A 14,974-nucleotide genomic window follows, 5' to 3' on the forward strand; every position below is an offset into this window, starting at 1 on the left:
TTGCCTCAATTATTTGCCAAAGTGAAAGCTTACGGCGTGCTTGATATATACATCCATACATATACCAATCAGATGCAGCAGTTGTGCATCCTTCCAAGGAAGGTTGCTCGTGAAGCACTCTTTCGAATATATGGCAATTTACAGTGACTTGGACCAACACAAACAATTTGCATGGCAGCTCAGCAGTCACTTCATGGAGAGTGACTTGGAAACTCACTCAGCTTAATACATGCAAAGTAACATCATGCTGTCATAATGATTCACCTTTGATTCACATCTTCCATTACTGTGCCGTGCCCCAAACTTAATCTGGAAGACTGACAGAGAGGAGGAAGTTGATTTAACATAATGTGACCCAAAGCATACGAATCAATAGTCTCCATGATTGAGAGTGGATAATGACTCATCGTACGAGTATATAATAGGACGCAATGAACTACTACTACTACTACCAGAAAGAGTACAATGGTAGGGGCAGTCGTCCTATCGTCTGTACCAGCACGAATCACGAGGTTTTAACCCCCAAACTTCGCGGCAGGGTCGGTTGGTCAACGACTGGCCGCTTCTCTATTCTTCGCTAATGAACCCGAATCAATTGTGATTTGGGTTCCGGACTCCCTTCGACCCGGGAATAGATCCCATCCAATCCGCCCCGATCTGTTGTCGCTCCAATTCCCCGTCTCGACCGTCCTCCTCCAATCGCCTGTGCCGACCAGCCGCATGATAGATGGGACCCACAATGGCCGACGGTCGAGCGTGTTGGAGAGCATCCCATCCGCTCGCTCCCCGACCCACGGCTTTACGTTTCCCCTTTCCTTTTCCTCATTTTCAATTTCTTATTGGATTCCGGTTTCGTTGTGGGAGCGAGAGCGAGGGCGGGTCGAAATGGGGAAACGTTTTGCTTACGGCTCTCCGCTTTGAAGTTTTGGGAGGCACCACCTCCTCCTTCTTCGTGCACGAGTCTGCGGATCAACGGATGCCTTCTTCCCGTGGCGGTAGGTTCGTTTGATTTCGTTCTTCTCCTCTTCGATCTGACCCCCCTCACTATTCGATTGCCCCAAAGCTTGTTCTTGCTCAACCCTAATTCGGCTCTTCCTTGGTTCTTTCCCTAATTTATAGCTTCGCTAGTATTTTTCTGGAACTTCGCTAGTATATTCGTCTCTTCCTTGGTTCTTGCGATTTCCATGTGATTCGGTTCTTACGCCGGAGTTCTAAGGTGGTCCGAATCAAATTCTTGGAGTACTTTGCAATTTCGTTTGATATTTTGGGCGAATTGTATAGTGCAACTCGATCACCCGATTGGCGTTTTGGTGTTATCAATATGAGGTACTTTTGGGGATCGCTGGGAGCCGATTATCTTAATCATGCCCCGAAATGTTCGTTCGGCTTAGATGGGGTTAGGGTGGGATTTTGTGGTGGCTGGCGAGATTGAACATGTGCTGTGTCTAACCATGGTGCTATGGTTTGCAAGACGTGCACATGATCAACCGCTGGTTAAAGGAAAGGATAGAGAAAGAGAACCAAAAATGGTCGATTTTCTTCATGGGGCTGAGCAACATGCTTTTCTTGGCTTATAATTCAATCTAATATGTCTCGATAGACTGCTCGATGATTGATATGGTCGATAGTGATTCCCTGGTGGTTTGAAAATTTGGGGATTTAACAGTGGTAGTTTTCCTTTTCTGATTTAACAGTAATCAAGCTACGACAGTACCAACAATAGAGAACATCTTTGAAGGCTAAATATAAATCCGCCAATCGTATCTCACTTCAGCTTTTTTAACAAGGAAACATTGTTGTGGCATTGGTTTACTTGTGTAAAAGCTTAGCTGGGTCTTGGCTTTTGTTCCAACTTATAAGCATCTATATTTCTTAATTCTTGGTTATTGTACTGTTCAGATAGTTACAATATCCAATCAATCAGTTCCCACATCAGTCTGGGGTCTCTTAAGAAATACAAAAGATCCTGTTAATTTGATGGGCAATACAACTTTGTTGAATGTTGCATTTGCCCATGCTCCTCAACGCATTTGTATGCCAAAAAAGGGAAAGCTTACTCCTTGAACCTACTTATGTGTTGTTAATGCAGATCGTAGACATGGATTTACTTGCAATCTAAATAACATTTAATCTATCCCAAGGAGGGCAGGAAGGATACAAAGGTTTAGTTGAGGAGTTGTACATTGTGCTTTTATAGGGCATATTCAGTCTGCCAAAAACAACTTCTGTTGGACTTGTCTTCAGCTTGAATGTGCTAAAGTCAGGTTTCATGAACTCGAATCTAGGATTTTTTTAATGCTGTTTATTTTTAACTTTTGGAAGAGATGTTGAAATTGTGATTCAAGCAAAAAAATAGAATTATCTGAAAATTGCATTTTGATATTAATTTGGTGCGCTATACCATATCATGAAAGTTTGGCGTCTGATAGCCTTGATTTGCCTGGAGTGTGCTGCTGCTTCTGTTATATCCTTACTATACGTATAAAAGGTGAAAAAAGGAGTAGTTGATATTCTGTTAATCTTTTGTGCAAGGGTTTTCTAAATTTTTATTATCACATCGAATTGAAATAAACATGTTGGATGTTTTTGACAGTGGTTTTAAATTTTAGTGAGATTCAAGATGCAACCAATATGTTTCTTTATTTCTTTTTTTTTGTGGATAAATGACTCAAAACCTACTGAGTTTAGGTTTTTTGGTTGTTCTAGCTGAGACCAGCCTGACATCTTAGTTTATAAAAAAGAGAAAAGGAGCTCTTCTTGCATCTTATGCTTGCAACCCATTTCTCTTTTCCCTGCCCCTCTTTTTAATTTGGCCATGTACCGTTGTGGCTGCTTTTGTTCACATATTTTGTTGTTTTATTAGCCTCTTCCTTCTGTTGTGGCATACAGAAAGTTTTTTCCTGAACCAATGTAAGAGGCATTATCAGGTTAAATTCACCTAGGATCTGAATCCGATAATCATCAGATTTGTGTGGGTTTCAGATTCACATTTGAGTTTATCAGACCTTAATTTGCAGATGGACCCAAAATTTTTGGTTCAGCTTTCTGGTTATTGGTCATCATTGACACCCTTACGAATGGGGGTTTTCTGCATTGTGCCTGTTCGACACTTCCACCACATATTTATCAGTTTGTAGCTGATGGCATTGGCTCATAATTGAAGTTGGGACAGGAGATATCTTATACCCTTATTCATGAGGCCAAAATTATGTATATGGGAGAGAGTGACTTTACTTTAGCTATTTATGTGCAGTATATCATTCTTTTGGTAGCAATTACCAGCTACTATACCAGCATCTATATCATTCTTTTGGCTGTCAAATCTATAATTTATACACATAATCTTATGCTCTTTCTTCTGTTAATGAATTTGGTTGATGAATGGTTCTGTCTTGTTATTATTACTTGTGATCTTAGTTGTTTAGGATCTTTTTCTTAGATGAAGTATTAGCTTAAAATTTGTCAGTTAGACCTTGTTTCTACATTTGTTGCTAACATATAATGGTTTCTTGATTTTAATAGCATGCAATCTCATTTTAAGATAACTTCAGGATTATTTCTAGAAGATTATATATGTCAACGGTCTATTTAGGGTCATTCTTCATTCATTTTTGTGTACTTGTCCATCATTATCCTACATTCTTCCTAGTAGTTTATAGGATATTTGTTGCTAGTGGAGTTTCACTTGCTTACCATTGGATGGTTGCAGGGATTGGTACATGTTTTAGTTCATGTTACAGGTATGGCTATGGGTTACACCACTTAGCTTGGTTCACTATCCTGGGTGATGGTTCATATTGAATCACTATCTCATGTAACCTGCTATGCTAGGATCACATGCCAATAATGAGATTTAATTCCCAGTTTTTATGTTTTGGATCACATGCTACAGTAAGGGAGTGGAATTCTTATCACAATTCCAATAGGGTTGGAGTGATCCTAATTATTATGGTTCAGTTTTTATTGACTTCTATTTAATCAACCTCTGCTTTATTCAAGTTGAACTCATATGCATTTTAGAAAATGCGTCATCTTGGTTGACAGAATTGACAATTGATACAATTATCTTCTCTCTGAAAGGTACTTCTCTGATGGTTTTGTGGTGACAGGAAAAATTAGTTCTTGAAGAACCAGATGCTGCTGTGTTCTGTGACACAATTCAGCATATAGTAAGATGTTGGTCGAAAGTATCAAAAGAAGCACAGATTTATTGATTTTTGGCTTCACTGTATCTAATTAGCTGTCTAAGCAAGATAACATGTAATTTTAGATATGTCAAAGGGACATTCAGAACCAAAAACTCATACTGGGAGGAGAACCCTTGGAAGGTGCAAAAGCAAGACTATCGAGATCATTGATATTGACAAAGGGAAAGCTGATGTTATTATCATTGATGCCCCAGAATCTTCCCATCAAGGATCTGGGTGTTCTAGGTTTAACAATTGTAGTAGCCCGGTTACTGTTATTCGCATCGATGATGAAGAGGGAGATATTGGTGACACTCCCTATAATGCAGGTCAGGATTTCTCAACCAACAGAGCTTTTTCTGTGTTTGGCAATTGTACAATGGACACAAAAAACGATAATGATGAGTGTCGAATGTTTCTTAAAGAGGGTCGTTTCTGTTCTAGCATGACTGGGAAAACCACAATGCATCCTGTTTTTGGTTCTCCTAGAAATCGCTATGGTATATATCCTAATTATCCAGAAAGCAGTTCATCTGAAAGTGATAGTTCAGAATGTGACACTAGTGAAAGTGACAACTCTGACTGTGAGATTATGGAAGATTCTTCTGGACTTATCCGAGAACAGTGGGAAAGAGCTGCTTTTAGAAAAAAAAAATCACGAACAGTTCAAGTTGGTTCTGAGGATCAGGCTAGTGCATCAGGATCAAGTGCTGATCCTGGTTTTCCATTGGCTGAACCTACCCAAAATATGGTTGATTTGGAAGACATTATAAATGAGAACTGTTCAGAGCATTTGAAAGGATTATTTGGCAAGTGTGGTCCAAGTTGTTCAAACAGTGGAACAAACCTCACCTCTAAGACCAAGGGCAGTGAACCTAATGGAGATCCTTTTGTGGGTAGTACTAGCAGAAAAGACTGTAGTGCAGATTCAGATTCCTCTACTGGCATCAGTTCTGAAGGGCCCAGTTTTGAGAAGGGAAACATAATTTCTGAAAGTAGTCTACCCAGAGCCCAGTTCTTGGGAACTATTGATCTTAACAAAGTTTCTACTCCAGACGTACAAATGCAAAGCAACATCCTTTCCAAAGTTGATGAGTTTGGGCTAATGGAGAGAGCTGAGGAAGTTTCTTTTGGAAAATCTTCCTTCACAGATGCATTTAGGGTTGAAACAAGCTACCAGGATCAAGGTGGAACTTGTCCTGGAAAACCGTCTGAAGCTTGGGATGGAGAATGCTTATTTTCAGACAGTGTTGGTTTTCAGAATCAGAAGGAAGATGTGCTTTACAACCAATCACTACATGAAACCCCTCTTAATCATGAAGTTAGTGGTGAGGCAAAAGAGAACTCGTCCAAGGAACAAATGCATCCACTTAATGAACCACTGCATGATGATCTACGAATGAAAGATGGCAGTGGTTGCTTCAACTGTGACATTGATGCCATTCATGGAGACTCAACTCTTGAAACTAATCCAGAAACTGGAGCATCTATTCAAGATTTATCGCTGTCTAAGAGTGATGTTATTGGTGATCTTGGAAAGCAGAACAAATATATGATAATGCAAAATGTACCTCAGATTCAAAGTGATATAACTGGTGAACGTGAAAAGCACAAGGAATCTGAGGAGTACAAACGTGCTAATGCAGAAGAATGGGAATCTAGGAAGCGGGAGATACAGATTCAGGTTTATCATCCTATTCTGTAACTTACAAATTTTGTTCAGTCCGGTTTAAGACATTTCTATCTTCCATCACTCCCTAATAGTTAATGGTAATTGAATATCAATTGCTGAAGTTCCTCCCAAACAATCCATGTAGAGTTCAAGTGGAATTTTATCAATGCCTGAAATCTTCTCCCAAATTGCCTCCAGATGACTTATCTCACCAAGCATATGTACTTTTAGTTCTCTTATGCTTTTCAAGTTCTCTCAATCATGCATGAAGAGGAAACAGTTCTTTATATCTTTAGTAATAAGAACTACTGATCACTGCATTACTTGAGTGATTTTGTTAGTAGTAACTAGTTATTCAAACAATTTATGAACATAATGGGGCTTCTGTAGCAGAATATGTAGTCTGTCTTTAGTTCACCACATGTAATATTTAATACAAATGATTTTGTTACTAGTAAACTATTTATTCAAACAATTTTTGAACATAATGGGGTTTCTGTAGCAGAATATGTAGGTTTTCCCCTTGGGTTACCGCATGTATTATTTGATAGAAATGATTTTGCTAGCAGGAACTAGTTATTCAAACAATTTTTGAACCCAATGGGGCTTCTGCAGTAGAATAGGTAGTCTTTGTCTTTTGTTTACCACATGTATTCTTTAATACAAATGTATTTGTACATCAGGTATCAAATGGTTTCCTTTTCTGTTTTGCAGGCAGAAGAAGCACAGAGGTTACGGAAGAGGAGAAAAGCCGAAAGCTTGCGGTTGTTGGACATGGAGAAAAGGCAAAAGCAACGTGTAGAAGAGATCAGGGAGTCACAAAGAAAGGTATTCAAATGTTTGGCAGCCAAATGGTCCTAAACCAACAGTTTTGTTTATGCTTTTCCTCTTAAGATTTCCTTTTTCTTCTTATTTGATCCTTAATTTTCTCTGTGTTAGTCTATGATGTAGATAACATAGGAATTCTTTAATGACATCTTTATTGTGGACATTTACTAATTTGTCTGTCAAATTCAGGATGAGGAAACTATACATCTAAAAGAACTTTTCCGAGCTGAAGTAAGAAGGGAACTGGACAAGATGGAAGGGAGATTTAGGGACATGGCTTCACTTCTACGAGGACTAGGCATCCATGTTGAAGGGGGCCCATTTCCCTTGTCACATGAGGTTTGTTGCTTACAGTGATCACATTCTTCTTCTGGCTATGCTAGTTATTTGTTCTATCGTCCTGGTTTTGGAATTATGGAATGGTGATCATTTAGCTATTTATTTTGTGTTGCTCTTTTGTGAAGAATGTTGGTTATATATGATGTATTGTACAAAAGAATATTCAGGTTGTCTTGCATTAGGTCTCAAACTAAACGTGACACTTGTTACAGAACCAACCATTAGGTAGAGCTTCTTTTGTGGATCCCGAATGAAGCCTTTTTTTTTCCTGGGCATCATACAAAACAATAGAAATAAATTGCAGTGAACTCTTAATTTCTTCATTAATTTTAGTAGGACTTCATACCAATTAGGTCAGGGTGGCCTTACATTTACACTCGTCTATATTCCAAGAGACCTGAAGTGACAAGTAGATTGTGGTCCTTGATAGGTTATGCCTTTGTGTAGATTGTCAGGAGGTGCTTTCTTGTAATGGTTTTTATTTTTGAAGGGTTAAACCATCAGTTTGCAAGACATGACCTTGAAAATGTGTGTGCTGTACAGTACCTGTAAACTTGACTTGATGAAAATTAGTGGTGTGTTGTTTTATGATTTTGACATATTCATCCTCCAAATGCTTGTTACTTAGAAAGGATAGGCTCGTAATGGTTGTTGAGTTGGGATGTGCTTTAGAATATAATAGAAGTTATAATTGCAAGGTTTGTTGGTAGTGGCAAGACATGGCTTTATGTTCATCGTTTGTCTTACTGTTTGTCCATAAAATTTACAGGTTAATGCTGCCTATAAACAAGCGTTGTTGAGATTCCATCCAGACAGAGCTTCAAGGAACGACATTCGTCAACAGGTTGAAGCAGAGGAAACATTTAAAATGATTTCACGCTTGAAAGAAAAGCTGCTGCCGGTAGCATAATCCCCGTAGCTATCTTATGAAGGTATCTAATGGCCTTTACCAGCATTCTCGAGTTACCAAGGTTGGTGTGCTATCCATGCAGCTCTTTTCCAGCAACAGAAATTTACTCGGTAGCTTTTCCACACCTACTGCCACAGCACATTCTCCAGAAGATGTGCATTTGTAGTTAGTTCTTGCAGTTCGGCTGTAATCAGTGATGATTCTTTTTCACCTCCTTTCTTCTCTTTGCTGGTATATAGTGATTCAAGAGTAATCTTGTCATCGATCAGGTTCTTTTTTTGGCATGTCCACGTTGCTGACTTATTGCTTTGTTGTGTTAAACAGAATTACTTTGTGGAGATTCTGATATTTCAAGATATTTCTATTTTTCATGTCAATAAGTAGTGGGTAGAAGGTCAGAAACCTCATTGCTGCGAGTGACATGGTAATCGGTGCAATAGTATGTTCTTTGAGCTATGATTGTTACCTATTGGCGTGGAACATGCAGCTGAAATTATCCAAAAAAAATATTTTTTATTTATTAGTGTGCAATATAAACAACTTTTAGGAAAAGAAAAATCCAACAAAAAGGAAGAACTATACATTTGTTGGTATGGTAAAATAAGGGGGGATAAAAAAAATGGTGCCCACAGGGTTGGCATAATCTTAATAGATAAGGATTAAGTATTTAATTTAATACTTTTTTTTTTATATAAAGGATAAGTAACGAAGGGATTCGAATATCAAAATTTTTTATATGAAATTATTGAATGATGTTTCAGACTTACATCGGATGAGATGGAGGTTCTACTTAGATTGATTAATGAGTCTAATATATCATCAAGTATTAATTTAGTTGGTAAAAATTTTAATAATTTATCTCAAGTATCTAAGTTCCAATATCGTCTTTTATCATATACTCTTTTGTAAAAAAAACAAAATATTATATTAGTTTTTATTAAAAACTATAGTGATTAAAAACTATAATTCAGACTTTTGAATTTGCCAGAGAAAATAGATTCTTGCAATATTGTCTCGGACCCTCCAACGGACTGTTTCTTGCAAATAGATTCTTTGTACTAATTGGCTTCTTGCTTGACCTCTTCTTTCTCCAATCGGGTACTGCAGAAGCATGACAAGGTTTGCGAAGGTATCTCTATTTTATCCATATATATATATATATATATATATATATATATATATATATATATATATATATATATATATATATAATAGACTTTAATTCATAGCAATAGAATGATTGCTAATATTATATGCGTGTGGAAAAGAAACCCTTTCACCGCAAAAGTAGGCGTAAGGAAGCAGAGTCTGTGATGACACCTCTAAAAGCCAGGGGAAGCCTACCACATTGCCATTTGCCAACCATCCCTCTCTTCTCTCCCTTCTCCCCATCTTCCTCCTCGTCATCCTCCTCTTCCGTGCATTCCTCCAACAAAGCAGCCTCCAAGGGAGGAGGGAAGGAAGGTCGACCCCCCCCCCCCTCTCTCTCTCTCTCTCTCTCTCTCTCTCTCTCTCTCTCTCTCTCTCCGCTTCCCTCCTTCCTTCCCCTCCCGCTCCCATCCAATCCCATCTCTGCTGTGATGAGAAAACTGTGCCCAAACTTCGACCGCGAAGATGCCCTTGACACCGTCCTCGAGGTCCCCATACCCGAGGAGATGTTCGCCAACATGGGCACCGGCGCCGCCCGGTGGCAGAACATGAGGACGTGGCTCAAGGCCCAGGCCTTCGACAGGGCCGCTACCGACGCCCCCACCGAGCTCTCCGGCCGCAGCGCCGAGCTCCAGCTCCTCCTAAACGTCGTCGGCTCCCCCCTCATTCCCTGCCCCGTCCCCATCGACCGCGCCTTCAGCCGCTCCATTCGCGATTCCTCCATTGTAAGTTACGTCCCTTCCCCTCTCCTTCCATATCTATCACGTAACGTAGTGTTGTGCATGTCCCCCGTTTGATCGTGATACCTAAGTGCATGTCACTGCACCACGTATTGTTCCTTGATCCATCCACCATCAGCTTCATTACCGAAACGCATCCTCTCGATCATGTCTTATGATCATCCGCCAGCATCATATGACACCGTGGTTATCGACGTTCCCCTGTTCTTGAAGCAAGCGTCGACGGCCAAGTACATCATTCAGCAGTACATCGCGGCCACTGGAGGGCAAGCGGCGCTAACGTCGGTGAACAGCATGTACGCCGTGGGGAAGGTGAAGATGAGCGCGTCGGAGTTCCACGTGGGCGACCAGACCGTGGCCGCCAAGGGCAGCGGCGAGATCGGCGGGTATGTCCTGTGGCAGAAGAACCCCGACGTCTGGTACTTCGAGCTCATCATGGCCGGCTGCAAGATGAGCGCCGGCAGCGACGGTAAGGTGGCCTGGAGGCAGTCGGCCTCGGAGCAGTCCCACGCGTCGCGAGGCCCTCCACGCCCTCTCCGCCGATCTCTGCAGGTTAGACTCCTGATCATCTCTTCCGATGGTTGCTGATAGCCATGAACTTTCCCCTATAACTATGGATTCTGCAGGGCCTGGATCCGAGGTCTACGGCCAACCTCTTTTCCGACGCAGTCTGCATCGGTGAGAAGATCATCAATGGCGAGGAGTGCTTCATCCTTAAGCTGGAGGCGAACCCGGCGACCCTCAGAGCTCGCAGCGCCGCCACCTTCGACATCATCCACCACAAGATCTGGGGTTACTTCAGCCAGCGCACCGGCCTTCTCATCCAGCTGGAGGACACCCATCTCCTCCGCATGAAGGCGGGCCGGCGCGGGGAGAGCATCTTCTGGGAGACCAGCATGGAGTCCGTTATCGAGGACTATCGCTACATCAACAGCATCAACATCGCGCACGCCGGCCGGACCATGGTGACGCTGTTCAGATACGGCGAGGGGTCAGTGAACCACAAGAGGAAGATGGAGGAGTCCTGGACCATCGAGGAGGTGGACTTCAACCTATGGGGGCTCTCCACGGAGTGCTTCTTACCACCTGCCAACCTGAAGAAGGAGCAAGATGGCGACGACAGCCATGGAGGATGAGACCAGCCATGTCTCCCCATCTTTTTTTGTTAGAGATTCCGCGCTTTTACTTCTCTTTGCACTCGAAGGTGGTGGTGGTGGTGGATAGAAGGTAGAGATTTTGGACGCTTGACAAGAGAGAGAAAGAGAGAGAATGGGAAGTAGAGGAAGAATGTTGACGTTCGAAAGGCAATCCATCTCCTTGTGTTCGATAAAATGATTGCCGCAAAGCTTGATGAGTGAGGCCACGAAGCAGACTCTCATAATGCTTATTTATTTGAGCTATGATTCACCACACAAGGATCCAAATCTAGCGTTAGCGTTTCAATGTTTGTCTTCTCCAGCTTAGTAGATCTGATCCCGATATCAGAATCTACCATTTCAGTTTCTAAATTTTGGGAATCTAAACCGAACTACATAGCGCCGATTCTAGAACCAAAACTAACCCATAATTCCGGTTCAAAACATTAGTGTTTTTATTTTTAATTTAAAATTAAAAAAACCATAATTTAAAAGTAAAAAATCATAAAATTTTTAAATCATGAATTACTTATTCGAATTGGAACTATGGCTCAAGCTGGAACTACAAATTTTAGTTCAAGAACCACACTCGAGTCGCTCAAGTTCGATTGAAGACTCAGACAAACTATCAGACGAATTCAGTTTCAGTTTTGATAGGGAAAATAACGATGCTGCCAACTCACCCGACCACCCACGCAATGTCATGGGCGGAAGGGCCTACAATCTCACTCTGTAGCTGACGGATGGATCGTGATCCATCGCCCCCTTCCGATCTCAGAAAAGGCCGACAATGAGGCTCATTTCTCTTTCCACTTCCTCGAAGTTGTCTACTACCAGAAAGTTGATGTCTCCTCCACCAACCATAGTTTCGGGAAGGGCCGCAAGCTTAATACTAGAGAGCATTAATCCGGCATGATTTAGTTTCTCTCACTTCTTTTACCAAATGACTAGCTTAGGGCACAATCCCTTGACGACGTTCTTTCTTGACGCCACTCACATGGGGGCGTGCTCATCAGCTATCATCATTAATGAGCTCCCGAGTGACATAATGGGCACCCTTGCCCGTCATTGGCCTCACACCACCATCCGCCCGAGTATAAAAGCTAGTCCCCAACCAAAAGGGGTAAGCAAAATCAAGCTAAACTCTTCTAAACTCTACTAAACTCTTCCCCACTCCCTTACTAACTTAATCATCGGAGGGGTTGGGTTAAGACATCCTCCCTGTTGGGAAACCTGGGAGAGCATCACATGCACAGTGAAAAAATAAAACAAAAATTAATTTTTAAAAAATAGATTTATTTCAAATCGCGTGCGACGATCGGGAGCGAAAAACTCGTGAAACCAAAAACTGCATAAGATGTGAGACGATCTCACATAAGGGAACTTATATATCCTTAATCTGCATATCTTAGTCTGTGGATGAAGGAGATATTGCATTCTCCTCTCTAGCGATGATCCACATGATGGATGAAGCGACGACGTACCTTCTCTCGCGATACATTCTTTTCTCGTTTTCTTGCACCACCACCAACGTAGTCGAGGCAGTCCTTCTTGCTGCCCTCTTACACTAAAGAGGCGGTAGTTGATCGAGGAAGAAGTAGGAAGATGAATTGGGGAGGTGGTGACTAAGGGGTCCAACCTTATAGTCTTTTTAGTCCTATATCTCTTTTTATAAAGAGCTTTTATTGCTAACCCTAATGGATCCTACAATATTAGTTATTGGATCTCCATCCAATTACCCTAGTATATTGGATACTAGATCTCTATCTAATTATTCCTAGCTTAATGGAAATTAGATCTTTATCCAATTATCCACTCTATGCTCTTATTGAGTCTCACCTAATGAATCTAATAAACAAGAGCTTATTAGATATCACATATACAATCCTCTATTCGTCACATTATTCACTATATGTATATGACCATCTAGGCCCAATACTGAGTTAGTCGTAAGTTACACCTGTCAGAACTTCTTATTCGGTGAATTATTATCTCATGATTATTTATTCAACTTATCAACTATGGACGTACTATGCCATTACGCCATAGTCCTCAGACGGTATATGAGAATCTAATCCATTAGACCTGTTTACCTTCAGTTACAGTATATCTATAATCTCTCATTCATCTAATATCACAAAGACCATATATCATACATGGTTCTATCAAGCCCATACGAAATTTACTCTTAAGTATGAGGATTAGACACATAACTAGAACCATGAAACCGTTGTCAAATGATGAGGTATTATTAACTATCTAGCATTATGTAAGCGGATCATTCAGTGAACTCATTTTCTAATGAACACATGCCTTATATCACTAGTGTCTCCTCACAAGCAGCGAGACCAATTGGCTTCATCATATGGACAGGTATATAGTACATTTATCTCTCCGGTTATCTCAATGTCCCTTTCAAGTAACCTATAATCAGGAATATTTATGGTTTGTGTTTATAGGCGAATTAGTCTCATTATTAATATCTCATCATGATCTAATACTCATTTCACAGATCCATAGACATCATAATATATCAATCAGGTAATATAAAGTAAAAAAATATAATAATAATAATAATAATAATAATAATAATAATAATAATAATAATAATAATAATAATAATAAAGACTATGTAGCGTGTCACATGTGTTATCACTCAAATGATTATCTTGTAGGGCATTTGTAACTAGCAATCTCTCACTTGACCTAAAACCAAACACCTATGTGTTTGATCCTCATCGGACTCCTATAACGCTCCAAAACAGTTTAAGATAATGACTTTATCATTGGATTTACGATGTTATCTTTTGATGGAACTCTTTCCACTACTACATCACCATATGCTACGATTTCTCTGATCAAGTAGAACCTCCTTAGAATGTGCTTGGACTTCTGATGAGACCAGAGTTCCTTCGTTTAAGCAATTGCCCCGTTATTATCGCAATATAAGGAAATCGACTCCTCGTTGCCCCCTTCCAAGAGGGATGAATGAAAGGGAAAATAACAACGTTGTCAACTCACTCGACCACCCTGGCAATGACGTGGGTAGAAGGGTCCGCAATCTCCCTCTGCAACCGATGATAGGAGCATGATCTACCACCCCCTGCCTATCACAGAAAAGGTCGACAACGAGACCCATCTCTCTCTTCCCTTCGCGGAAGTCGTCTCCTATAAGCAAGCTGACGTCTTCTCCACCAACCATAGTTTCAGGAAGGACTGCACGCCGAATGCTAAAGAGTATTAATCCATGGCAACATGGCTCAATTTCTCTTACTCCTCTTACCAACGACTGACTCAGGGGATCATCCCCTACTTATCCCTAACAGGCTCAAAATCCTGATAAATAATATCATCACGATCGTCCTTTCCTAATGCCACCCACAAGGAGCGTGCTCATCAACCATTGTCATTATTGAGCTCTCGGGCAACGTAGAGGGTACCTTAACCCATCGTCAAGCTAAACTTTATTGTTCGTCATTGTTCGTCCAAGTTTAAAAGTCAACTCCCTAACCCTAAAGGAGATAGGTAAAATCAAGCTAAACTTTACTGAACTCTTTCCCACTCTCCTACTAATTTAATCATCAGAGGGCCATGTCAGGATATCTCCCTGATGTTGGCCGCTTGTGTCTAGACAAAGCTAAAGCGTGCCTCGAGACGATATCGAATCTGTCTTGGCAAAGAAGTCGCTCCTCGGGATGACTTCAAATCAACAACCTCTGCAAACAAACAACACCTCAGGATCCCGCTTGCCAGCTCGACTACCTGCTCGGAATATCCCCATGTAACCTCCGTGGGTCCCTCGGATGGACTTGCGCTTTCGGAATCGAACGAGATCGTATTAACCATAGCTGCATCAGTCACATTTGACACAACAACAGGATCACATACCTTCTGCAAAAGGCGTCACTAAAGCTGCAAGGGAGATGTAGCTGTGGGTCAACCGAACCAAGCCATCACTTAGCAAACTACAATGAGGAGGGAACTCATCCCTGCCTTCAGGAGGAAGCCACCAT

The 14,974-nt window shown here is 41.0% G+C and overlaps 2 protein-coding genes across 8 annotated transcripts; both read left to right on the top strand.

Moving 5' to 3' along the window:
• The first annotated feature begins 840 nt into the window (after positions 1-840).
• Positions 841-8,307, top strand: LOC103982535 (uncharacterized). 7 transcript variants are annotated; one of them, XM_065179589.1, is made up of 6 exons: positions 841-995; positions 4,110-4,169; positions 4,271-5,871; positions 6,574-6,687; positions 6,877-7,026; positions 7,796-8,307. In XM_065179589.1, the coding sequence occupies exons 3-6, from the start codon at positions 4,273-4,275 to the stop codon at positions 7,934-7,936; spliced, it is 2,004 nt and encodes a 667-aa protein (XP_065035661.1). In that variant the 5' UTR covers positions 841-995; positions 4,110-4,169; positions 4,271-4,272; the 3' UTR covers positions 7,937-8,307. The 7 variants fall into 7 exon arrangements, with proteins under 7 accessions (XP_065035661.1, XP_065035624.1, XP_065035669.1 ...); XM_065179597.1 differs by having other exon boundaries at positions 850-999; XM_065179605.1 differs by having other exon boundaries at positions 851-995; positions 4,081-4,169.
• A 1,137-nt stretch (positions 8,308-9,444) lies between these two features.
• Positions 9,445-11,182, top strand: LOC135672647 (uncharacterized). Its single transcript, XM_065181143.1, has 3 exons — positions 9,445-9,810; positions 10,039-10,377; positions 10,452-11,182. Exons 1-3 carry the CDS (start codon positions 9,517-9,519, stop codon positions 10,959-10,961), a joined length of 1,143 nt encoding a protein of 380 aa, XP_065037215.1. The 5' UTR covers positions 9,445-9,516; the 3' UTR covers positions 10,962-11,182.
• The last annotated feature ends 3,792 nt before the right edge of the window (positions 11,183-14,974 follow it).

This window comes from Musa acuminata, chromosome BXJ1-4, assembly GCF_036884655.1.
Source record: "Musa acuminata AAA Group cultivar baxijiao chromosome BXJ1-4, Cavendish_Baxijiao_AAA, whole genome shotgun sequence".
Classification (NCBI taxonomy): domain Eukaryota; kingdom Viridiplantae; phylum Streptophyta; class Magnoliopsida; order Zingiberales; family Musaceae; genus Musa; species Musa acuminata.

Excerpts from the sequence above, each read along its gene's own strand:
- LOC103982535 (XM_065179552.1), top strand. The coding sequence starts at position 4,273 with ATGTCAAAGGGACATTCAGAACCAAAAACTCATACTGGGAGGAGAACC. Across the intron at positions 6,688-6,876 it reads TCAGGGAGTCACAAAGAAAG|GATGAGGAAACTATACATCT; the intron begins GTATTCAAATGT and ends TGTCAAATTCAG. Across the intron at positions 7,027-7,795 it reads CATTTCCCTTGTCACATGAG|GTTAATGCTGCCTATAAACA; the intron begins GTTTGTTGCTTA and ends TAAAATTTACAG.
- LOC135672647 (XM_065181143.1), top strand. The coding sequence starts at position 9,517 with ATGAGAAAACTGTGCCCAAACTTCGACCGCGAAGATGCCCTTGACACC. Across the intron at positions 9,811-10,038 it reads CCATTCGCGATTCCTCCATT|CAAGCGTCGACGGCCAAGTA; the intron begins GTAAGTTACGTC and ends CTGTTCTTGAAG. Across the intron at positions 10,378-10,451 it reads CTCTCCGCCGATCTCTGCAG|GGCCTGGATCCGAGGTCTAC; the intron begins GTTAGACTCCTG and ends TGGATTCTGCAG.